Raw genomic sequence first — 25,841 nt, forward strand, 5'->3', positions numbered from 1 at the left:
CTAGATTTAAGGGATAACTGTACCTGCTTAGAGAAGTAAAAATGGTTCAACAGATGGAGAGTGTATTTCTCAACTTATACTAAGTTGCTTATTATAATAGATTTCTTGTATCCACGTGAGGTACAGTCTTTTTTAAAAGTGAGGGAGCTTAATTATTAAGTGGAGCCAGGTTGAGTAGATTCTGGTCTTAGTTGATGGCTTTTAACAGGGTGCACAAGGGAAGTTACATAATGTAAAAATGCATCCCTAAAGCAAAACATGTGGTTACTTTCTACCTTCTAAATGTGTCATAATTTTTTAAAAAAATTAGATGATTTGTTGTATTGTGAAATTACATTTTATTCAACTTCAGTGAATTAAAACCTTATCTAATTCAATATTGATCCTGACAAAGAATGGCTGATACTTGTTTTCCAGTTTAGGGAATAAGCACAGGTATGTGCAGTTCTGACAATGGAATGAACAGAATTTACACTTTGCTCTCCAATGTTGCAGTTATATCATTCTTGATAAATGTTTCTTTATTTTGTGGAATTTGAGTATTTAGTCATATTGTTTTAAAATAACTCTATGTAAAATTCAGATGTACTTATAATTTTAGCATTTTTATGAAATAATTATAGATTCTTAAATTCTCATTTTAAATAAATGTTTACTGTGGAGAACTATGATTTGAAAAAACAAAAATCTATCTTGTGAACCACTTTTGATCTAATTGTCAGATTGGGTTTTTTTTTTTTGCCACAGAAGAGTATGTAATTTTAATTATTAGGACTGTCAAGTGGAAGCCTATTAAAGCAAACCGATAGGACATAATTGATAGTAAGCAGAATTGTTTAAGTGAAAGTAGCGATATAACTAAGATTGAGCAATAGTTTTTAGCTTTGTGTTATTATTAAGAAGCTGCTATTCGGGGTGCCTGGGTGGCTCAGTCGGTTAAACATCTGACTTCAGCTCAGGTCATGATCTCACGGTTTGTGGGTTCATGCCTCGTGTCAGGCTCTGTGCTGACAGTGCAGAGCCTGCTTGGGATTCTCTCTGGCTCTCACTCTCTATCTCTCTCTCTGCCCCTCCTGGACTCACACTTTGTCTCTCTCTCAAAATAAATAAACTTAAAACAAACAAACAAAAAAAACTGCCATTTAGTGCTCTTAATTCAGTAAATGCTCATTTTCTTTAAAATGAATTTATTTTTAGACATTTGGCATTCTTTTCTAGAGATAACAGAATTTATCACTTATGATTGTGGGTTACCTTTAACTGTACTTTTAATTAATGGCCTTATCATAAGGTCATTATAACTTTGAAATTTCATTCTCTGCTGATCCTATGTATTTATCAATTTTTTTTTTTAATTTTTTTTTTTCAACGTGTATTTATTTTTGGGACAGAGAGAGACAGAGCATGAACGAGAGAGGGGCAGAGAGAGAGGGAGACACAGAATCGGAAACAGTCTCCAGGCTCCGAGCCATCAGCCCAGAGCCTGACTTGCGGGGCTCGAACTCACGGACCGTGAGATCGTGACCTGGCTGAAGTCGGACGCTTAACCGACTGCGCCACCCAGGCGCCCCTATCAATTATTCTTAAATAATTACAACTGAAATTAATTACTTATTAAAGTTCAGGTATTTAAATCTTATATTTTAAAGGAGAGTATATATTATAGTATAAACATAAACCATTTCAAGTATGTGTAATGTATTGGGCAAAGTATTGAGTACTAAGTATGTTTTTCCTTTTGACATGTTAATGTCATTGTTTTTAGAATCTTCAGCTAGATGAGGAAACCCAATATCAAACTGCTGTTGAGGAATCTTTTCAAGTAAACATCTGAAGGCTGTAGACATCTCTGCATCTTTGTGCCTGCAAGTGCCATCTTTAAGGGGAAAACTACATGAAGTCACCGTTTCAATAACTTATTGTGTGTATTAATAAAAGTAATTCAGTCTTTTGATTTAGTTTTTCAATTAAAAAATAAAGGTGAACCATCTAAAAGTGAAAGTTAGGACATATTCTTTAAAAATATTGAAAGGATTATATTTCATTAATGGAAAAAAGGGATTCCCTGTTGTACTTAACTTTTTTATATTATACATTCTTGACTTTTTCCTTATGTTGCTTTTGGAATTTGGTGCAGTTCTCCCATTGATGTTCTTGTACACAGGTAACACACAGTAGCACATCCTGAAAGATGTGATTGATATAAACCTACCAAATCTGAGCCAGTTATCAGAGTTGCAGAATGGAGACTTGAAGTGCTAAATGAAACAATCCAAAGGAAACTTTTTTAATACAGATTCTAGCTGAAGAATTCAACTATAAGAAAATTGTATTTATATAATGTTTAGTATTTTTGAAGACTAGTGAGATTTCTTTAATAATTATAACTCTTTAAAAAGTGAAAGTTCATTGTAAAGATATTTCCTTTTTGCTCTAGAAGGAAATATTAAGAGAAAAATTTCTTTGGTGGGCAGTTGGTAATTTTAAATCCGGTTTGTTTGGCTGACTAATTTGTAAACCTAAAGTATATTAAGCTGAAGTACAGCTCTTTGGCCTCAGAGTTTTCAATTGCCAGTATTTCTCTTTAGCTAAGATGAAACTTTCGTTAGAAACTTTCAGTTGGTGATATCATATTCTACGTCTCTGAGGTTTGGCTTTATCTCAGTTTAGAAATTCATTCAAAGCTAAAGATGTATATGTATATATGCATACGCTTTTGTATGTATATATACACACATATGCATGCAGTTTGTCAGGTTATCTACAGAATTTCTATTAAGGTTTTTTAAATATACAAGCAATATGGGATTGACGTATTTATCTGATTTGATTAAAATTTTGTATATCACCCAACTTTTAAAAGGTAACAGTCAAATGCTAAGTGGTCTAGTTGGCTACTATTACACCTTAAAATTGAATTTACACACGTACATAATTACCTTGTTTATATGGTGCTCATTTGTTATTCTCAAAGATAATGCATGACTATGAAGTAATGAGATGGATGCTACCAGCTATTCTGTTTCACTACTTTTTAGTCAAAACTGGGTTTGTTCTTCATATTTATTAATGAGAATCATAAAATAACTTGTACTAGAAGGCCTAAACCACAGAATGAAAGATAAAGAGTGTTACTAGTTGACATTCCATACTAACATGCATTGTTTATGCTCTCTTTAAAATAACTAAAAGAACATAAAAGAAAATCTCAGAAGTAGTTTGCTGCTAATATATACATATATTGTATGAAAGGGTATATTTTGGTTTTGTTAAAACCCTTGTTGACTTTTCTACAGTGAACATTTTTTTTAAACTTGATTTAATAAAAATGTTAATTTTGGAAGTGGAGTTTTGTAAAAACCTTTTTCAGTCAAACAGTAATGACTATGGGTAGTAATAACAATCACCAAAAAAAGCCATACATCTTAATAACATATGCCTTTGTTCTGTCATTCGAAAGAGTGATGTTTACTATGTGCTTGAACATTTTCTCTGCAGTTACAAGAGTGTAATTGGAAGACTAGCTGTTTAATGAACTCTTTTAAAAAGATTTTTGACCATAGGTTTTTCCAGTTTAAAGCAATAACTTTAGTACTTTCTTTCAAAGTTAATACTTCCAGTATATCAAGTTAAACCATTCTGAGATTTGAGAACTTTAAAGGAAAATTGTAATAGAGATCACCTTGATGAAATTGTGTTTTGAAGTTTGTGGATTAGTTAAAATATCAGTAATAGTCTTGTGTGTCTTTCCTATAAGCATTTTCAGAAGGAAAATATTGACTGCTATTATCTGGGAACTCCTCAGTATGGAAATGTTTGTTTAAAATCTCACCTTTTGTCAGTGGATTAGAAATAGGGACAGGCTTTACAGATTTACAGCTTAAATTCAAGGAGGGAAACTCTATTGATACTCTGATACCTTAAATTTCACAATACCACTTATATTTCCCTCAGCAAATTACAGTTTATGTTGTTAAACAGAGTCTTATTTGAGATGTATTACTTTATTTTTCAATTAAAAGTGGTTTTCTCCTACTTGTGTGTCTAATTAAAATTTTGTCTAGAGGCAAACATGATAACATTTAATTCTCATAACTCACCCTAGAAGACATGTAGGAGATAACCCACCATTTTGCACTTAAAAAAGTGGCTAGGAGAGGGTATGCTGATGCAGTATGTTGGATTTAACTTGATAACCCCATTTTACTTCAAATGGTAAGTCAATTTAGAAGGCTATTCTGTCAAGTGTTTATGCAGCAAGATTTCCAAGCCCTGTTAGCAACCAGGCAGAAAGCTAGTTAACTGGTTAGTAAACACTTTTATATGGAGAAATTACCCTTAAGTAAGATATCAGGGCTGTAAGAACATATTGCCAAGTACAATGTCAGGTATCTTTTGGGCTGCTTAACAAGTATCAGTTATCTTCATTGAATCATAACTTTTATAGAAATCCAATAGGGCTGCTACTCAAAGAATAAACCCTTTGAGGAGGTGATGACATTTTAGCCTTTGTAGAAGGTGTGACCCAGAAAACATGTAAATACATGTAGTATAAAACTCATAATAGAAATATGAATAAAGTACTCATTCCATGATACCACTTAGTGTCAATATAATTTTCTATTATGCAATACAATTTTGAAAAAAGGTGTGGAATGGAGAGGAGTTAAGCAATTAGAATACAGGAGCCTCAAGAAAATGGGTATTACTACCTGATTCCCTCCTAATCCAACATCAGTTGTCCAATCCTGGGGCTGAGAGAAGGGACAGTCACCGCACTCACATCCCTGAAATTAAAAAAAAAAAAAATTGTATTGCATTATGTACGTTAACTTACAAACTTGCATTAAACTATACTGTACGGTTTTCTGTATTAATAGGAACCCTTGAGAGTATAGGTGAGGGATCTACCATTACAGAATTCAAGATGATCAGAGAAAGGGAGTGAATGTGGAGGAGACCTAATCAGATGAGTTACAGTCACTCTGTGCAAGGGAAGAAGAAACACCTGAAACGTGAATGAAGACATTTCCTGTCAAATGCAAAACAACGCATGATAAAGTGCACAAAGTGAACAATTGCCTGTTGTAATTGGAGCTTAGATCAAGAGAAAACATTGCTAGAATCCTAGAAATCCCCTAATTTCTGCTTGCAGTCACAACTGGCCCCCGCCACTAACTTCTAATACCACAGATTCTGCCTGCTTTTATGCTTTATAGGAAAGGACGCACACAGTAAAAATCTGGCTACTTTTGCTCAACATTGTTTTGAGATTTTTATATGTAGGTTTTAATTTAGTCAAAAGCAGCCTACAGTAACTTGTCTTTTGTCCAGAACAAAAAAGCTAAAAAGTAGCTTCTCAAGCTACTTTTTAATATGTGTGAGTGTTAGATGCATTGCAAGTGGTTCTTTGATGGATGCTGGCACTTGTAGGTGCCAGATCTGGGTAAAAGCTGAAAACTTGCTGGCCTTCCCCTCATGAAGCTGCGGAAAGACAGGTGGACAGTGTAACCAATGACCTTCCACAGCTTTTGCCTGACCTTTCTCATAAGCTATGTGTGGGATGTTCTTTTTCCAGGGCATTTTGTAGGCAGTGGATTCTAATACGTGTAGGGACTATTTTCCCTGGGAATTGAGTCTAATGCTACCAACAGAGTTACTGTGAATACACAAGAAGAGATACTGAGGGGGCGCCTGGGTGGCGCAGTCGGTTAAGCGTCCAACTTCAGCCAGGTCACGATCTCCCGGTCCGTGAGTTCGAGCCCCGCTTCGGGCTCTGGGCTGATGGCTCAGAGCCTGGAGCTGTTTCCGATTCTGTGTCTCCCTCTCTCTGACCCTCCGCGGTTCATGCTTTGTCTCTCTCTGTCCCAAAAATAAATAAACGTTGAAAAAAAAAATTATAAAAAAAAAAGAAGAGATACTGAAAGTGTTTAAAACCAAGACTAGTTTCTCAGGTTAGCCTGGTTTTGATGATTTTGCAGGCTGATCCATGGTTTTGGACAAATTACTTAGCCTCTCACATTTGTGGGTCTGAGGATTGAGTGAGTTTATACACAAAATTCTTGGAACACAGCCTGTTATCTTACTGTGTATTCAGTACACTTCTACCAATTATGTTTATATCTGTCAGGTTCTCTCAAATCCTACTAGGAAAGTCTGGGATAATGTTTCTTTCCTTTTAGCATACAGGTTCTAAAAGGTTATTATTAGTCTTTGTTATCTGCAACTTTTGCAGGAACATCTGAGACCTTGTGTTTGTCTCCGAGAAGTACAAATACTCCAGGTAATGAGGACTTCTAAGTAAAAATATCTTTGGGGTGCCTGGTTGGCTCAGTTGGTTGGGCATCTGACTCTTGATCTCAGCTCAGGTCAGATCTCAGGGTCGTGAGTTCTGGTTCTGTGTTGGGCTTCACGCTGGACAGAAGCCTACTTTAAAAGGGGGGGGGGGAGCACGTGGGTGGCTCAGTCGGTGAAGCGTCCCACTCTGTTTTGGCTCAGGTCATGATCTGGTTTCGTGTGTTTGAGCCCCACATCAGGCTCTTAGCTGACAGTTCAGAGCCTGCTTGGGATTCTCTCTTTCCCTCTCTCTCCACCCCTCCCCCACTCATGCTGTCTCTGTCTCTCAAATAAAACTTAAAAATATATATTTTTTAAAGTATAATCCTTATAAAGAATAATCAGCTCATAATCCTACTGAGCAATCAGATATATGTCCAGGATTTATTTATTGATGAGAAACTTAACCCCCTACACTCCTCCCCGGTTTTATTGAAATATAGTTGATGTACAGCACTGTGTAAGTTTAAGGTATACAGCAAAATGACCTAGATTGTGAAATGATTACCACAGTAAGTTTAGTTAACCTCCGTCATCTCCTGTAGATACAAAAAACAGGGTTTTTTCCCCCTCTTGTGATGAGAATGCTTGTGATTTACTCTCCCCACTTTCACACTTGATCTTAGCCAAAAGGCGGAGAAGCGATTACTCTCCCCACTTTCAAAGATACCATACTACAGTGTTAACTATAGTCTTCATGTGCATTATCGCCCACTTTATTTTTAACATGCCTGGTTCTTAGCCAGCAATTAACTTGAAGAAACCACTGTCTAGGAGAAAATTTACTTTGAAACATTAACAAATCACTTGAATAACTTATATAAGTTTGGGTTATTCAGTAGTATTGAGACTATTACTTCATCTAACTTTGTTTTTCTGTTTCTAGATACAATTGATATAATACACTTTTGAAGCATTTTTTTTTTTATGTTTATAAAGTGATTTTAGGTTCATTAGACCAACAATTCTCAACCTTTTTGGTCACAGGACCCCATTACACTCAAATTATTGGTGTAAAAAAAATTCTGCCATAATTATGATCCTAAATATAAGAAAACAGTTTTCTTATATTTAGAACAAAATATTCATAGAAAATGTTTTTGTAGAACTGACACACTTCCTACCTGTTATCCATTCCTCCACCTAAGCAAGAGGTTTCCTAACACAAATTTATGTATTTATTAATTTGTTCCTTTAAAAAAAGAAAAAGCTTCCAACAAACATCCTACTAAGGTAACATCCTTAAGCAACTTGGTATGCAGTTTCTTTTAAAAACTTTGTACTTAAAGTCTTGATTATCAATCCACACATGCTTCCACTCTCTACCTGTTTGTTGTGGGGGACTTCATTTCTGTGTCCTAGCTGGAGCTTTTTGAAATTTAGATACCTCAAGAAGGTGCTTTAGGGATTCTGCAGAAAAACAAGTATTGTATACCAGAGTAGGGAGATACAAGTTCCCAAGAACTTCCTTTCTTCCTCCCTCCGTCCCTTCTTTCCTTCCTTCCTTCCTTCCTTCCTTCCTTCCTTCCTTCCTTCCTTCCTTCTTCCTTCCTCCCTCCCTCCCAGCCTCCCTTTTGGAACTTAAGCTATGTCTTTAGTTAGCAACCTGCAGAATTCCAGCAGTTTATGGGGAAGACTAAGCTGAACAGAGATGATTATTTAGCAAAAAGAAAATAGGAATTAAGTCTGTGAAGGTAGTGCTGCAGAGCTGAGTGGAAGAGCACTTTTCTGGGCTACTGAGATTTTCCAGAATGTTTTCAGGCTATGGCATATCACATCCAAGCAATCTCCACAAGACAACTTCATGATTCTATATTTTAGTCTGATCAAAGGTAACGGGATCACCACCTGTGATTATGTGTTTTTGAGATATAATTGACATAACATTAGTTTCAGGTGTAGTAATGAAATATTTGTATATATTGTGAAATGATCACCACACTAAGTCTAGTTAACATCCATCACCACACACAGTTGCCAGTTTTTTTCTTATGATGAGAACTTTTAAGATGAATTCTTTTAACAAAGTTCAAACATACAATACAATATTATTAACTATAGTCACCATACTGTACATTACATCCCCATGAATTACCCATTTTATTTTTAGCATTTATTTATTTTGAGAGAGAGCGGGGGAGCGGCAGAGGGGGAGAGAGAGAGAATCCCAAGCAGTCTCCACACTGTCAGTGCAGAGCCCAACATGAGGCTCAATCCCATGAACCGTGAGGTCTTGACCTGAGCTGAAATCAGGAGTCAGACGCCTCGCCGACTGGGCCACCCAGGCGCGCCCCGACTTACTCATTTTATAACTGGAAGTTTGTACTGTTTGACCACCTTCATCTGTTTTGCCCATCTCCCCCTCTTCGGGCAAACGCCAGTCTGTCCTCAATTTATAAGTTTGGTTTTTGGTTCGTTTGATTGTTTATGTTTATTTTGAGAAAGAAACGGGGAGAGAGGGAAAGAGAATCCAAGCAGGCTCCACACTGTCAGCTCAGAGCCTGACCCAGGACTGGAACTCACGAACCATGAGACCATGACTTGAGGCAAAATGAAGAGTTGGATGCTTAACCAACTGAGCCACCCAGGCACCCCTGGCTTTTGTTTAGATTCCACATAGAAGTGAGATTATGTAGCATTTGTCTCTCTCTGACCTATTTCACTTAGCATAATGCCCTCAAGTTCCATCCCTGTTACAAACGGCAAGATTTCCTTCTTTTTTTGTGGCTGAATAATTCCTCTGTGTGTGTGTGTGTGTGTGTGTGTGTGTGTGTGTGTGAACACTTAAGTTGTCCCATGTCTTGGCTACTATAATAATGTTGCAATGACATGGGAGCGCAGATATATCTTTGAGATCCTGATTTTATTTTCTTTGGATATATACCCAGAAGTGGAGTTGCTGGGTCATATGGCAGTTCTATTTTAATTTTTTGAGGAAACTCCATACTGTTTTTCACAGTGGCTGCTCTGATTTTTGTTCCTACCAACAGTGCACAAGAGTTCCCTTTTCTGCACATCTCACCAACACCTACCTGTCTAATTTTTTAAAAATCTTTTAAGTTTATTTTTTTATGTTGAGAGAGAGAGAGAGCATGAGTAAGGTAGGAGCAGATTTGGTATCAAATAAAAGAAATTATCACCAAGACAAATATCAAGGAACTTTCCATTTATGGTTTCTTGCAGGAGACTTATGGTTTCAGGTCTTATGTTCAAGTGCTTTAAATTTTGAGTTAATATTTGTGTATGGTGTAAGATGGTGGTCCGGTTTCCCCAACACCATTTATGTATTTTTTATTTTTTATTTTTAGTGTTTACTTCTTGAGAGACAGACACAGAATGTGAGTGGGAGAGGGGCAGAGAGAGGGAGACACAGAATTTGAAGCAAGCTCCAGGCTCTGAGCTTGGTCAGCACAGAGCCTGATGCGAGGCTGGAACTCATGAACCATGAAATCATGACCTGAGACAAAGTCAGACGCTCCACCGACTGAGCCATCCAGGCGCCCCTCCCCAACACCATTTATTGAAGAGCCTGTCCTTTCCCCCACGATATATTCTTGGCTCCTTCGTTGTAAATTAACTGACCATGTATGTGGGTTTGTTTCTGGGCTTTCTATTCTGTTCCATTGTTCTATGTCTCTGTTTCCATGCCAATACTATATTATTTTGATTACTATTGTTTTGTGATATAGTTTGAAATTGGAGTGTGATGCCTCCAGCTTTGTTCTTTCTTAAGATTGTTTTGGCTGTTCAGGTTCTTTTGTGATTCCATGTAGATTTTAGGATTGCTTCTATTTCTGTGGAAAATGCCATTGGAATTTCAATAAGGATAGCATTGAGTATGTAGGTGCCTCTGCTTTTGAATTCATAAAATAAGAAACTCTTGCAATATGAGGAAGATTTTGACTTCATCTCAAGTTAAACTTCATCGTTTTCTTCAGTCATTCCTCATGACCTGGTTTTAGTGTCACTTACCTTTTTGGTCTTCATTAGCTGATCCCAGTTCAGTTTTTTTAATGCTCTGAATTATTGGCTCCATGACTGGGATATAGTGCTTTAAATTTTTTCTTTTTTCTTTTCTTTTTAAGTTTATTTATTTATTTTGAGAGAAAGAGAGAGGGAGAGCATGAGCTGGGGAGGGGAACAAGGAGAGGGAGAGAAAGAATCCCAAGCAGGCTCCACACTCAGCAAGGAGCCTGATGTGGGGCTTGATCCCATGACCTTGGAATCATGACCTGAGCAGAAACCAAGAGTTGGCCGCCCAACTGACTGAGCCACCTAGGTGCCCCTTAAGTTTTTTTCTGATCAATGCAGAACGATTTGGTACTGTTGTATGATTATATTAGAAACCATATTTTAATCAGAATTGCTCAATGTATCAACAATAGCCAAATTGGAAAGAACCCAAATGTCCATCAACTGATGAAGATGTGGTATATACGTATACATATAGTAGTATTCCATTATATATATATTTATATATATATACATTCTTTTTCATCACCAAGCAGTATTCCATTTTATATATTTTATTTTATTCATATATATATATATATATATATATATATAATGGAATACTATATAATGGAATTCTTTTTCATCACCAAGTAGTATTCCATTTTATATATTTTATTTTATTCATATATATAATGGAATACTACTTAGCGATGAAAAAGAATGAAATCTTGCCATTTGCAACAGCATGGATGGAACTGGAGGGTATTATGCTAAGCAAAATAAGTCAGAGAAAGACAGATATCATATGATTTCACTCATATGTGGAATTTGAGAAACTTAACAGACAATCATAGGGGAAGGATAGGAAAAATAAGATAAAAACAGAGGGGAGGGGCGCCTGGGTAACTCAGTTGGTTAAGTGTTCGACTTCGGCTCGGGTCATGATCTCGCAGTCCATGGGTTGGGGCACCGTGTCCAGCTCTGTGCTGACAGCTCAGAACTTGGAATCTGCTTGGGATTCTGTGTCTCCCCCTCTCTCTGCCCCTCCCTGTTCTCTCTCTCTCTCTCTCTCTCTCAAAAGTAATAAAACCAGAGTGGGGGGGTGAACCATAAGATCTCTCTGTCTCTCCTCAAAAATAAATGAATGTCAAAAAAAAAAAAAAACAAAAAACAAACAAACCCAGAGAGTGGGGCAAACCATAAGAGACTCTTAAATACAGAGAACAAACTGAGGGTTGATGGGGGTGGGGAAAATGGGTGATGAGCATTAAGGAGGGCAATTGTTGGGATGACAACTGGGTGTTATATGTAAGTGATGAATCTCTGGAATCTACTCCTGAAGCCAAGACTACACTGTATGTTAGCCAACTTAAGAATAAATTAAAGAAAACAAAATTGCTCAGGTATACGAACATTGATAGCAATTTATATCAGTTATAACCTCTAAAATGTTTTTCATAATTTAGGACCTTCCATTTATGACTAGTGAATTTTCTTTTTCAGTTTTGGCTCCTTGTTGCTGCATACATGTTTTGAATTTTAATTTTGGCATTCAACATATTAGCTATCACTCCAAGATGTATTTGCAAATTGGATAAATGAGGCCTTGACCTTGTTGCACAGGACGAAACCAGCCCAGGAGCAAACCATTAAAGACAGCTTTAGTCAGGTTTCATCCATTAATAATAGAGTATGGTTATCTAACCACTTATGAATAAATTTAAATTGTCGTCTCCAGCTCTTGCACATTGTTCACAAGCCTAACAGTTCTCAATCTACTGGTCCAGTAAATGTGTTCAAAAAAGAAACGTATTCAGTTCAATTTGACTTAGTGACTATACAGTGGGTCCTTTATTTTACTATTTTCTAATTGCTTACAAGCCAGCTACTCTAGAATTTTGTCAAGCAACATAATTCTCACTGGTAATTTCCAGAGAACTCTGCCTCTGTCTTTGGAAAGTTGGTTCTATTAAGAATTCTTAAAGGTGTCTGCATGTGGGATGTTGTATGCTCTTCATTAGTGATAGGTGTATGATTTCAATAGAGCTGGAGGTTTTTATTTCTTCCGTTTGTTATATTCTTGAATATTAGGGAGGACATTCTGGTTCTGAAGAAGTATTTCTTGCACAAAATTCAGCAGTTTGATCCAGATAAGGTTTCTTAGGTACTGAGTGGTTGGTGCTTATTGAGGGCCTATGATATCATGAGTACAACACTTTTCAGTGCAAGCATGTCTAAACAGAAGTGAAGTTCAATGTCAGGCTTATTCCTTTCAGATTTCTGATAAATGACCTTGCAGCTTATTATGTGATGTAGCCAAATATGATGTTAAGGAGGTAAGTTGATCTGAGGTTAATGAAAGCTAGAATACAGGAAAGGTTATATTTATTTCATAACAGTTTGAGTTGGGTTTAAGACATCACATTATTTAATCCAGGGATGGAAATGTACACATGAAATCAAGGCCTGTCCCTTTGTTATTCTAAACCTGGGACTTACTGGGGGCACCTGGCTGCCTCAGTTGTTGGAGCACGTGACCTTTGATCTCGGGGTCGTGAGTTCAAACCCCATGCTGGGCATGGGGCGCCTAGGTGGCTCAGTCGGTTAAGTGTCTGGCAGGTCATGATCTCACGGTTTGTGAGTTCGAGCCCCTAGGCTCTCTGCTCTCAGCACAGAGCTCCCTTCGGATCTCCTGCTTCCCTCTCTCTCTGCTCCTCCCCCACTCACACTCTCTCTCTCTGTCTCAAAAATAAAATAAAAACATTAAAATAAATTTAAGCCCCATGGGTTGGGCATAGAGATCACTTAAAAACAAGAAAATAAAAGAAACCTGGGACTTACAGGCTTGTCTCTTGTCTTGCCCTTATCATTGCTCAAGGATTATTTGTGGTAGTTCCTTGATAACATCACAAATTTAAAAGTGATTATTGTCATGATCATCATAGATTGATATTCAACCCACCTTGGGAACATGACAGGGCTGGGCCCCCCGCGTTGTCTCTCTTGGGTTATCTGTGGCCCCAGGTCCAAAAATCAAAATCTTGAGGTGAAGCCAGAGGTCAGTTCATGTATGACCAGTTCAAAAGCACTGAGTCAAGAGGGAAGAGATGAACTGCAGTGCTCTGGTTTGGCGATGGACATGTTAGTCCTGGAAGCAGACCCACAGCAAGAAGAGAAGGAATGAGGTCTGAGCACGCGGTGCTGTGGGGTTGGCTCAGGGGAACCTTAGCAGAAGTGGATTCTCAGAGCACGGGGATCCCTTTCATTGTTTTTTTTTTTTTTTTAATGTTTTTACTTATTTTTTTTTATATGAAATTTATTGACAAATTAGTTTCCATACAACACCCAGTGCTCATCCCAAAAGGTGCCCTCCTCAATACCCATCACCCACCCTCTCCTCCCTCCCACCCCCCATCAACCCCCAGTTTGTTCTCAGTTTTTAAGAGTCTCTTATGCTTTGGCTCTCTCCCACTCTAACCTGTTTTTTTTTTTTTTTCCTCATTTTAGACGTGAGGACTCCCTTTCATTGTTTTAATGCCACCTGACGATTGGATATGAAGCTTTCACATGAGAGGCTCTCAGCCAACAGCTGTCCTTGTCACCATTGTCATGGGGTTGTCCCTCTTATACTGAGACTCGGTTATCTGGAACTAGAGATATGAATACACATGAAATATTATTTACTTGTATTCATGTATCTTGAGCTTCAATTTCTCTAGTAACTAAGTGTATATTATTATTTTCCTGAGTAGAAAAGATGGAAGTCAGGGTTTATATCCTGAGAATCTTAATTCTGAAAAGTCCCTTATTTCCTAGATGGCGGTCTCAGAGCTAGTTAGTACTTGTTTTATTTTACTGTGTTGAATTACTGCTTCCTCTTGGCCTATGTGACACTCAACTCTCCTTGGTTTTCCTTAGATTCCCCTCCTATTCCTTCCCTGCTGGCTCACCGTCTTCGACCTGGCACTTACATGCTAGAGTTCTGGAAGGCTCAGTCCTTTCCCCTCCTCTTTTCTCGCTGCATTCTTTGCCCCTAATCAGAGATCTCATCTTTGCACGTCAGTGATCATATTTGTGCAGGTTTCAGGTACCGTCTTTACGTTAACCGATCTCAAATTTTCCTCTGTGCCTCTCCTCTGAGCACCGGCCCTGTATGTCTATTTGCTTAGCATCTCTGATTGTCTTGCAGGCACCTTAAGTTCACGATAGCTATCTTCTCCTCACACTGAGGTTTCCGTGTTCCAGAACTCAGAATCATAGTACCTTCTAGCACTTGCCTAAGCCGAAAAAGCCTGGGAATCATCCTTGGAACTTGTCTTTTCCTTACTTCACATATCCAATGCATTATCAAACGCTGTTATTTTATCTCCTAAATAGTTCCTTGCTTTTCTTCCTGTCTACTCTCCTCCCACTACCCAAAGACATCATCCCTACTTGTGGACCGTGATCAGTCTTCCTGCATCTGCTTTTGCTCCCCTTAGTATACATATCCCCCAGGTGGTCATCATTTGCTGGTTAAAATCATCCAGTGTTCTCATGAGAAAAAGAAAAAAAGTTCTCAACGTGGCTACAGACTTCCCCGGTTGCTTTTTCTTTAACCTTCCCAGCCTCATCTAACACCACCCTCCTTACTAGAGACCAGGGTGGGAGAGCCACAGATTCCCATCCCCTGAAGTTGCCACATGCATCCCCAACCCAGTCTTCACACATGCTGTTTCCTCAACATAGGACACCTCCCCCCTCATGCCCTTCCCCGGCTAGCTACATACGATCTAATCATCTGAAAGCTCACTTCTCACCTTATTTGTTCACGGGCGTCCTGACGTCCCTATGCTCTCAGAGCACTCACGTCCCACCTCCCTGACAGCTGTTTTCTGTGCTTCCCAATTAAACTAAGTACTTACACTTGAGTCCTTGGATCAGCGTCTACTTCTTATGAACCTCAAACTAAGATATGCAATAAATCTCACAGTGTGTCTCAGAGTGTGGTGCCTGGCCTCGCGGTCTCAACATTATCTGGAAATCTGTTAGAAAAGCAAATTCTTTTTTGGAATACAATTTTTTTAAAGTTTATTTATTTATTTTGAGAGAGAGAGAGAGATAGCGTGAGTAGGGGAGGGACAGAGAGAGAGAATCCCAAGCCAGCTCCACGCCGTCAACACAGAACCCAATGCAGGGTGCTTGAACCCACGAACCATGAGATCATGACCTGAGCTGAAACCAAGAGTCAGATGCTTAACCAACTGAGCCACCCAGGCTCCCTAGAAAAGCAAAGTTTTAACCCAGACTTCTGATACAGTAGCTCTGAAGTTGGGGTTAGCAATCTGTGTCTTAACAAAGCCTTGAGGTGATTCCCATGCACCTCAAAGTATAGAACCACTGGAGTAAGTGATACTTTGTGTCCCAAACAGAAAACCCATCTCTTTCCCCCTTGTTCCAAATATATCTCTAAAAAGTTAAAAAAAAAAAAAGGGGGGGGGTGCCTGGGTGGCTCAGTCAGTTAAACATCTGACTCCTGATTTTAGCTCAGATCGTGATCTCATGGTTTCAGAGTTCAAGCCTGGCGTTGGGCTCCATGCACTGACCCTGCGGAGTCAGTGCTTAGGATTCTCTCTCTCTCCCTCTCTCTCTGTCCCTCCCCCACTAGCACTCTTTCTGTCTCTCTCAAAATAAATAAATAACTTTAAAAAAATAAAAATAAAAAGTTAAAAAATATAATATTCAGAATTTTTAAAAGAATCTTAGCTATTTGGGGGCACTAACCATCTTGAAATGATTCTTAAGAGTTTTAGACCATCACTGCTTTTTATTCTTCTATACATTCCATATACACGACTGATCCCATTAAAAAAAATTGGTGTTATTCAGACATGCAGTTACTTTGATTTCTTTAACTATTTCCCACTTTCCTTTCTTACTGAGATCGGTTTATGATAACATTATTAAAATTTCCTTTCTAATACCTTTTTTTGTTTTTAATGTCTTTGGTCTGGGGATCATGCTACCTTTATCTGAACTCTTGAAATCTGATTCTGTCCCCCACTAATTCATGAGTAATTTTCCTTTAAAGATTTTTTTCCCCATCTATTAACACATTCCATTCAAAGTTCTTTTCAGTTGTACCTTGATAATTTGACAATCTGCCTTTTTTTAGGAGATATTTATTCTCAACAATGTTACATATTTTCACTGTCTCCCAATATTGAATCTCTAACTGAATCTCTGTTCATATCTTGTGCTTCTGTAATGAAGCCAGGCACTTGCCAGTTTAGCTTCTCTGGTCCAAATATTAGTGGAGTTTCGAACACAGGAAGATTAATTTCATCAACTTTCTTCCACTATAAAAATGGTGGCAGACCGTTTTCTTGTCCATAGGAATGCAAGAACATAAGGAGAAACATTTGATAATCTTAGAATTTGAGTGTTATTTTTGAAAACTATAAATTGTGTGTACTGTTTTGTTCTTTTGTTCTTTGGTATTTACCAATTTCTGCACACTATAAAAATAATAAATTCCTTAGCATGGAAATCAATGCAATTTTCCACTAGTCTCCATTACACAATCTACAATCTGGTTTAAGTTAACTGTTTGAAATTCTCCCCAAATACTCTTCACTTAGTCTCTTTTCTTTTTTCTTTATAGTACCTCTCCTTTAAGTTTTTTTTTTTTTTTTACATTTATTTATTTTTGAGAGACAGAGAGAGAGCGCGAGTGACGGAGGGGCAGAGACAGAAGGAGACACAGAATCTGAAGCAGGCTCCAAGCTCTGAGCAAGCTGTCACACAGAGCCCGAGGCGGGGCTTGAACCCATAAACCATGAGATCATGACCTGAGCCGAAGTTGGATGCTCAACCGACTGAGCCACCCAAGTGCCCCTATAGTATCTCTCCTTTAAATTCTTTTCCCATACCTCATTTCGAAATTTGATTCATTCATAGCTCAACAATATAAATTAAATGACTAACCTAGATATGTTCTAGTGCTTACGATGTATCAATGAAAAAAACAAAAATCTCTGCCTTCATGAACCTTATATTCTGCTTGATCTTTAGGCAGAATTTATTACTCAATAGCAATTTATTTATACCTCTAATAGAACATTACAATTAATTTGTATTAAGTCTCTTTCCCAACTAGACCAGTTGTTTTAAACACTGCCTGCTCACTAGGACCACCTGGGACCTTTGGAAAAACAATCATACTCAGATTCCATCTCCAGAGGTTTTTATTTATTTGGTTTGGTGGGGGAGGGGGGGGAGGCCCACATGATTCTAATATACAGCCGGGGGTTGAGAACTAACCACTGCACCAGAAGAGACTATGAAGTTTTTGAGGGTATGATAATGTTGCTCATTTGGTATTGCCCAACCTAACACACAGTGGGCAATCAACACGTGTTTGTTGAACTGTTTTGTGGCAGTAAGGAGAAATAGCACCGCTCTCCCTTCACTGAGGGACTACGATGTTGAGATAATAGTCTCTAAGGGGACTTGAAGGAATTGGATTCATTTTAGGTAATGATTATGATGCATAATCAATAAAAATTAACAGGCAATATCCAGCTCTTCCTGTAAGTGGCCTGAGGTCATCTCTGGAAATGGTTTGCTACTCACTTGACCAGAAGACCCTGCAAAATGATTCAAATCAAGAGGTTGGAGTCTTCGTGTTCACCTTGAGAACACACACGAAGCTGTCCAGGCCATCAAGGGTATGCATATCTGAAAAGCCACCAAGTATCCAAAGGATGTCACTTTACAGAAGCACTGTGTGTCATTCCATCACTACAATGGTAGAGTTGGTACATGTGCCCAGGCAAACAGTGGGGCTGGACACAGGGTCGGTGGCCCAAAAAGAGTGCAGAATTTTTACTGCAGGTGCTTAAAAATGCAGAGAGTAATTCTGAACTTAAGGGTTTAGATGTGGTCATTGAGCACATCCAGGTGGCAAAGCCCCTAGGATGAGACGTAGAACTTACAGGGCTGGCTCCTGGTCGGATTAACCCTACATGAGCTCTCCGTGCCACAGTGGGATGATGCTTGCTGAAGAAGGGCAGATTGTTCCTAAACCAGAAGAAGAAGTTGCACAAAAGAAAAAGATATCCCAGTGGCACACGGGTGGTTTTGTCAGTTAAGTGTCCGACTCAATTTCAGCTCAGGTCATGATCTCACAGTTTGTGGGTTTGAGCCCAGCATTGGGCTCTGCAGTGATGTGGAGCCTGCTTGGGGTTCTCTCTTCCTCTCTCTCTGCCCCATACCCCACTCATGCTTGCTCTCTCTCTCTCTCTCTCTCTCTCGCAGAATAAATAAACTTAAAAAAAATTTTTTTGAAAACCTGTTATAAAAAAAAAAAAAGATACCCAGAAGAAACTGCCCGTCCACACACACACACAACTCGTGTGCACACACACACTCTCTCAAAATAAATAAATAAACATTAAAATAAAATAAAGATTACATGGCAACTGGGGATAGAGGAAAACTCTAATTATGTGTAGACTCCAAAAAAAATGTGCAACCTTGCCATGATTTTAAGCTTTAGGGACAGTTATTATCCTGAAGGATATAAAGTGTTGTGATACATTTTCATGATTCTGTGACAGGAAAACTGGCAGCTCTGGGGGAAGGAAGCACGCATTTCTACTTTTTATCTGTCACCTAAGTAACGTCTTGTTCCTAAATACCAGGTGGAGTTAGCTGTAGCGAACATGCAGAAGGTAAGAGGAATGGCGTCTAATTAAGGGTGTAGGCAAGCGGCACACTGAACAGGCCGGCTAAAGCACATCCACTTAATAGCCACAAGGTGGCAGCCTAGAACTAGGACATGACGGCTGAAAGGTTCGAAGACGGAACACCTTGAACACTCTCCAGAGCGGAGAATGGAGAGCAGGTCTATTGAGGCAATCCAAAAGGAAAAGAAAGAAAGAGATTGTAGTACCTACAGCATTCATGTTTAGAATTTTGTGTCCCTAGAATAAAAGCCAGACACACACACACACACACACACACACACACCCAGACACGGCAAAATCTCATCGAATGCACGCTTAACTTGCCTCGCTCTCTGAGATTCTTTTATTTATTTATTTTATTATTATTATTTTTAAGTTTACATCCAAGTTAGCTAGCATATAGTGCAACAATGACTTCAGGAGTAGATTCCTTAATGCCCCTTACTCATTTAGCCCATCTCGCCTCCCGCACCCCCTCCAGTAACCCTCTGATTGTTCTCCATATTTAAGAGTCTCTTATCCCCCTCCCTGTTTTATATTATTTTTGCTTCTCTTCCCTTGTGTTATGTTCTGTGTCTTAAAGTCCTCATATGAGTGATAACTTGCCTCACTCTCAAGAAGCCCTACATGAGTTTGAAATGTTTCATGCATGAGTTGGCTGTTTCCTCACGTGTTTTCTCAGGTGGACATCACTTCCTTTGTACCATTTAGGGTATGATTTTTCAAGACTATTTAAGGACTTCCTGAGAGAAGTTGTGCTTTTATTTGATTTTCACCTAACATATTTACTTTTTTTTTTTTTTTTTTAGTTTGAGAGAGAGAGAGAGAGAGAGAGCATGAGAGGGGGAGAGGGGCAGAGAGAGAGGGAGGGAGAGAGACAGATTGAGAATCTTAAGCAGGGTCTAGATCCCACAACCCTGGGATCATGACCTGAGCCAAAATCGAGTTGGATGCTCAACTGACTGAGCCACCCAAGCACCCCTAACGTATTTACTTTTGAGCCTAACCCTCTTATAACATGTTACTCTACTCTGCTTATGAAAATATACTTTTACAAATGTGTATGTAGATTATACATAAATATATCTTATGTGTTATAAATATATCTAACATATAATGATAAATTGGGAAACCAATGTTTTCCATCATTTCTTGCATGCAGTAGGTGCTCAATGTATGTTTACTGAACTGAAGGGGAACAGAGATAAAGTGTCTAGGAAAAGGAAGGTACAGACTTAGCAGCAGAGCAAAAATTCAACACAATGTAGAAGTCATCGAATGTCATAGAGCAGAGGCCACGGTACAGAGGGTCATACACTCTTTAACATAGTGTAGACAGGTAAACAAGCAACAGGGGAAAAAGAGAATTCCCACTTCTCTGCCTCTTCTCAGAGCAAAACTACCACATCCAGGAGGCCGTGAGACTCAGGGTCTCTTCCTCTGGTTGGATTCAAACTGTCACCATGTCTACATGTCTTTCTAGTGATTTGAACACCAGTTCTTCTAAGATGAATATGAAACTTCAGTAAAAATAAGAATACCATGAAGCTGATTACCGGAAGGCAAAGTTTTGAGGGTAAGCATGCAGTTTGAACTCATATGTCCAGTACTGTGCACAGAGTAAGTACTTAATAAAAACTGATTACAAACCCAACCCCTCCAAAAAGAAGTTCAGGAGATAAGCACTGAACCACATGAATGTAGGGAATTACTGGAGGACTGAAAAGGAAATGTTACTTATGGTAAACCATTTATATACTCCTTCAAACATAGCTTTTGTTAAGTATCCAACAAATCACAATTACATTTGAGCAAAGTCGCCTTTCCCCAGACACACACTAGGCTAAAAGCAATGTCTATAGAGAGGGTAAAGGTTACCATATCACCCTGCCTTCAAGGAACTTATAACTTAGTGGGAGAGGATGATGTGTCCATAAAAAAAAAAAAATTCAATGATGTATGGCAAAAATAAATGCTGTAGAATCCCAGAGGAGGGAGAGGTCATTTTTTTTTTTTTTTTTTTTTTTTGACGTTGAAGCATTCATAGAGGAGACTGCCATTGACCTGGACTTTGGAACATGAATCAGACATAGATAATACCAGGAGGGGGAACATGGTTGGAGCAGAGGGCCAGGGAACAGGCTCGGGAAGGTGTACTTAGGAGGGTGACGAGACGAGAGTCACAGAACAGAAGTTCGTGGAGGGTGTGGCACGAGATAAGACAGAGATACATACGGGCAGAGCTGAGACTTCCTGGGGGCCAAGCTCACGAAGTCTGTTCTTTATCCTAGAGGCACTGAAGGTCTTTGAAGAGGGTAGTGAGCCGATGGAGGCTGAACTCTTGAAAGATTATGCGGTGTATGTTGATTTGGGAATGATGAGAGATTTAGATGGTATTTTATTTTGTTTTTTAAAAATTATCCAAACACCATAAAATACAATCTGTAGCTGCCATGTGTATGTAAATGTTCAAACGTATTATAGTCAATAGATTTATTACACAATTATAACTAAGTCACAAAATAAATAGGAGAATCATATGTTATTTTAAATACAGTATTTTAAAATTCAGATGTTACTGGGGAGTGGATGATGAATGAGAGGAACAATGGCTATGACTTCATTTGGAAGTCACATTCCCAACCTTACCTGAAGGGCTGAGACCAGAATCTTAGTTTTGAAAGGCGTTTTCAGTGGCCAGCAGGGCAGTGGGTCGCTATACACTATGGGGTGTCAAAGGACCAGCTAACCTGAATCAAAAGTTCTCTTGTCCAAGATCTCCAGCCAACTGCAGCACAAACCATTTTTTTTAAATGTTTATTTTTAAGAGAGAGAGAGAGAGCACGAGCACAATTGGGGGAGGGGCAGAGACAGAGAGGGAGACACAGAATCTGAAACAGGTTCCAGGCTCTGAGCTGTCAGCACATAGCCCAACACGAGCCTTGAACTCAGGAACAGCAAGATCATGACCTGAAGTCTGACACTTAACCGACTGAGCCACCCAGGTGCCCCAGCAGCACAAACCTTTTGTAAAGACAAGCGGTATCCACATTTTCACTTATGTAATGGAAAAATACATCTGCTATAGTCTGGCAGTTCATCAAAAGATTAAATACAGAGTTACCTTATGAACACAACAATTCCACTCCTAGTATATGCCCGAAAGAAATGAAAAATATAGCCACATTAAAAACTTGTGCAAGAATGTTCATAGCAACATTATTCATAGTAGACAAAAATTGGACACAACCCAAATGTCTATCAAATGATGCATGGATAAATAATAAAATGTGGCATATTCATATAAATGAAATATTGTTTAACAATAAAGAACTGAAATACTGATACATTCTACAATAGGGATGGGTCTTGAAAATGTTATGTTAATTGAAAGAAGCCAGACACAAAAGACCACATATTGTAACATTCCATTGATATGAAATGTCCAGAATAGGCAAATCCACAAATCAACAGAAACAGAAAGGAGATCAGTATCTCCAAGGGTTGAGTGGGTCGTGTGGAAAAGGAGAGTGACAACTAAAAGGTACAGGGTTTCTTTTGGGGGTAATAAAATGTTGTAAAATTGATTGTGGTGTCAGTTACACAACTCTGTGAATATACTAAAAGCCACTGAATTCTACACTTCAAAAAGGTGAATTATATGGCATGTGAATTTTATCTCAGTAAGACTGTAACCCAAAAAAGGCAACAGACACATGAAAAGACGCTCAACATCACTCATCATGGGGGAAATACGAATCAAAGCCACAATGAGATACAGCCTCACCCCTATCAGAATGGCGAAAATAAAAAACACAAGAAGCAACAAGTGTTGGTGAGGATGTAAAGAAAAAGGAACACTTACGCATTGTAGGTGGGAATGCAAACTGGGGCAGCCACTGTAGAAGACAGTATAAAGGCTCCTCAAAAAATTAAAAATAGAATTACCATATTCCACTACGAGGTATTTACCCAAAGAATCCAAAAACATTAACTTGAAAAGATATATGCGCCCCTATGTTTATTGCAACAGTATTTACAGTATCCAAGATATGGAAGCAACCCAAGCATCTATTGATAGATGAATGGATAAAGAGGTGGTAGACAGATACAATGAAGTACCACTTAGCCATAAAAATAAGTGAGTTCTTGCCATTTGCAACAACATGGATGGATCTAGAGAGTATAATGCTAAATGACATAAATCAGAGAAATAAAATGCCATATGGATCCACTCATGTGTGGAATTTAAGAAACAAAACAAAGAAATAAGAGACAAACCAAAAAAACAGACTCTTCACTGTAGAGAACAAACAGATGGTGACCAGAGGGGAGGTGGGTGGGGAAATGGGTGAAATAGGTGAAGGATATTGAGTCCATTTACTGTGATGAGCACTAAGTGATGTATGAAATTATTGAACCACTATATTGTCTACCTAAAATGAATATAACACTGTATGTTAATTATACTGGAATTAAAAAAAAAAAAAAAAAAAAAGACTGACCAAAAGAAAAATGCCTGCTGGAAAGGATTTCTTTCTTTTTTTTTTTTTTTTTTTTAATTTTTTTTAATGTTTATTTATTTTTTGAGAGAGACAGAAACAGAATGCGAGTGGGTTAGGGGCAGAGAGAGAGGGAGACACAGAATCCGAAGCAGGCTCCAGGCTCTGAGTCATCAGCACAGAGCCCGACACGGGGCTCGAACCCACGAGCTGTGAGATCATGACCTGAGCCGAAGTCGGATGCTCAACCGACTGAGCCACCCAGGCGCCCCTAGGATTTAAGATATCATCTAACATAGTTTAATCAATTAGATGTAGTTCATCTAATATGATGGCAACCAATTCATTGAGCACTGATAACACGCTGGGTGTTTGGATGTGATATTGTGAAAGCCCTAAGGAATGGCACTTGGCTCAAACTGGATCAGAGAGAGTTCCCTGGAGGACATGGTGCCGAAGCTGAGAGTTGAAGGGTAATCAGTCATCGGCATGGTGGTACTCAACAGTTTTGTGGGGGTAGTTTTGGGGAGCGCTGTGCAGGGAAGCCATATATACTTCATATAATTGGTGAATAAAGTACCAGATTAAAAGGGGCAGGAGACGCAGCTAAAGATGTAAACATAGCATGAAAGGCCTTGAGTGCCATGCTGTATAGACTGGACCGTGGAAGCGTTTACTCCAGAAAGTGACACAGAGTTTGCATTTCGGACAGATCACTCTGTACATGGGGAAGAGAGAGTCACAGGAGGCCATATTGACCGAGGGGATCAGTTAGGAGGCCAAAGTCCAGAAGAAAGACATGCTTGAGAGAGTGAAAGGGTACACAGTTGGAGGGATGATAGAGGAGAGAAGGGAGGAGAGAAAGGATTTCCAAGATGTTGAGGAAGGAGTATGAGGAAGAAGAAGAAATTCAGAAATCTAGCACTGTGGTTGATGTGCCCAGGTGGAAGGAGCCCTTGACTGCGACAAGCTTGCAGAAGGTGGAGTTGCCCAGAGAAGACCAAAGTGAATTGAGTTCTAGACCTGTTGATTTTGAGAGATGTCCACATCTTGGATCTTGGATCTGAAGCTTAAGGATAAGAGGTCAGTGAAAGCACAAGAACAGATTAAATCACCCAAACTGATGTGTGATAATATTGAATAGCTGTTAACATTCATTACCCACTTTCTGGGAGTTCGTATGCATTAACTTATGTGATTCTTCCCACAAACATTTTCAGTCGATACTTTTACCCTATTTATGGAGATATGAGAGATTAGGAATAATAATTTCTATAACCTCCCCCCAAACCTACCTGTCTGCTTCATGTACGTGGTCGGTTGGCTTCAAGTATTTGGTCTACGGTGGATGAAGGTCACTCTGCTTGGAGTGCAATCCCTCCGCTTAAGTACTAGATCTCATCCTTGCTCACTTTGGACACTGTTTCAACAGCTGTCCCTTCTGTCCATCCATCACAAAAATTTCCCTCTCCACTGGATCATTCTTGCCAGCCTACAAACACAGTGATTTCTCCCAGTTCAAAGAAAGGCAGATCAAAACTCTCTCTTGATCCCCATTCTGCTTTCTTGCTCATGTCTCCTTTTTCTTCTTCCTTTTACACCTCAAAAGAGTTGCCTCTATACATTGTCCCTAACTTCTCTATTTCCTTCTTATTTGAACTCAGTTCATATAACTTTTATTGCCAAAATTGTCCTTAGCAAGTGGCCAGAGACCTCTGTTTCGCTAAATCCAAGGATCAGCTCTCAGTTCTCCTCCAATGTGACGCATCTGCAGCATCTGACTCAGTTGATTGCTCCCTCTCTCTTTTTGTTACTTGCTTTGGAGGCTACCACAGTCCCTTGGATCTTCTCTTACCTCTCTGGTCACTCCTTGTTAGCGGCTTTTGCTTATTCCTCCTCATATCCCTGAGCATTTAGTGGGTAGGGTCCCTGCACGCAGTCCTTCCAGATCTTCGCTCTTCTACTTTACGTCTTGTTGGTCTCATCCAGCCTCATGGTGTTAAATACTCTCTGTATGTTGTTAATCTCAGAATTATATCTTTAGCCTATACCTGTTCCCTAAATTCTGTATTCACAGATCCAACTGTCATCTTCGATTTGATGTCTAGAGGAAAACTCAAACTCAACTCGTCCAGACTAAACTCTTGATCTCCCTCTTCCCATCCAAACTTGATTGTCTTTCATTTCTTGCAATTTCAGTTAATTGCAACCTCTAATATTCTGGTTGCTCAGCCCAAGAACTTGGACTCATCCTTCATTCTTCCAGCTCTCCCATAACACACATCCCAGTCCAAATTCTGCTGACTTGACCTTCAAAAGA

At 38.9% G+C, this 25,841-nt stretch overlaps 1 protein-coding gene and 1 pseudogene across 5 annotated transcripts in view; both read left to right on the top strand.

Annotated features, from left to right (window-relative positions):
• The window catches only part of RNF138 (ring finger protein 138), a 32,284-nt gene extending 28,249 nt beyond the window's left edge, over positions 1 to 4,035 (top strand). For all 5 annotated transcript variants that reach the window (XM_023241854.2, XM_023241855.2, XM_023241853.2 and 2 more), the window contains one exon: positions 1,766 to 4,035. In XM_023241854.2, the coding sequence (XP_023097622.1) occupies positions 1,766 to 1,834 (69 nt within the window). In that variant the 3' untranslated portion in view covers positions 1,835 to 4,035. The remainder of the gene's footprint in view (positions 1 to 1,765) is intronic.
• A 13,521-nt stretch (positions 4,036 to 17,556) lies between these two features.
• On the top strand, positions 17,557 to 18,422 carry LOC123381139 (annotated as a pseudogene).
• The last annotated feature ends 7,419 nt before the right edge of the window (positions 18,423 to 25,841 follow it).

The sequence above is a fragment of the Felis catus genome, chromosome D3 (genome assembly GCF_018350175.1).
Source record: "Felis catus isolate Fca126 chromosome D3, F.catus_Fca126_mat1.0, whole genome shotgun sequence".
Taxonomy (NCBI): Eukaryota; Metazoa; Chordata; class Mammalia; order Carnivora; family Felidae; genus Felis; species Felis catus.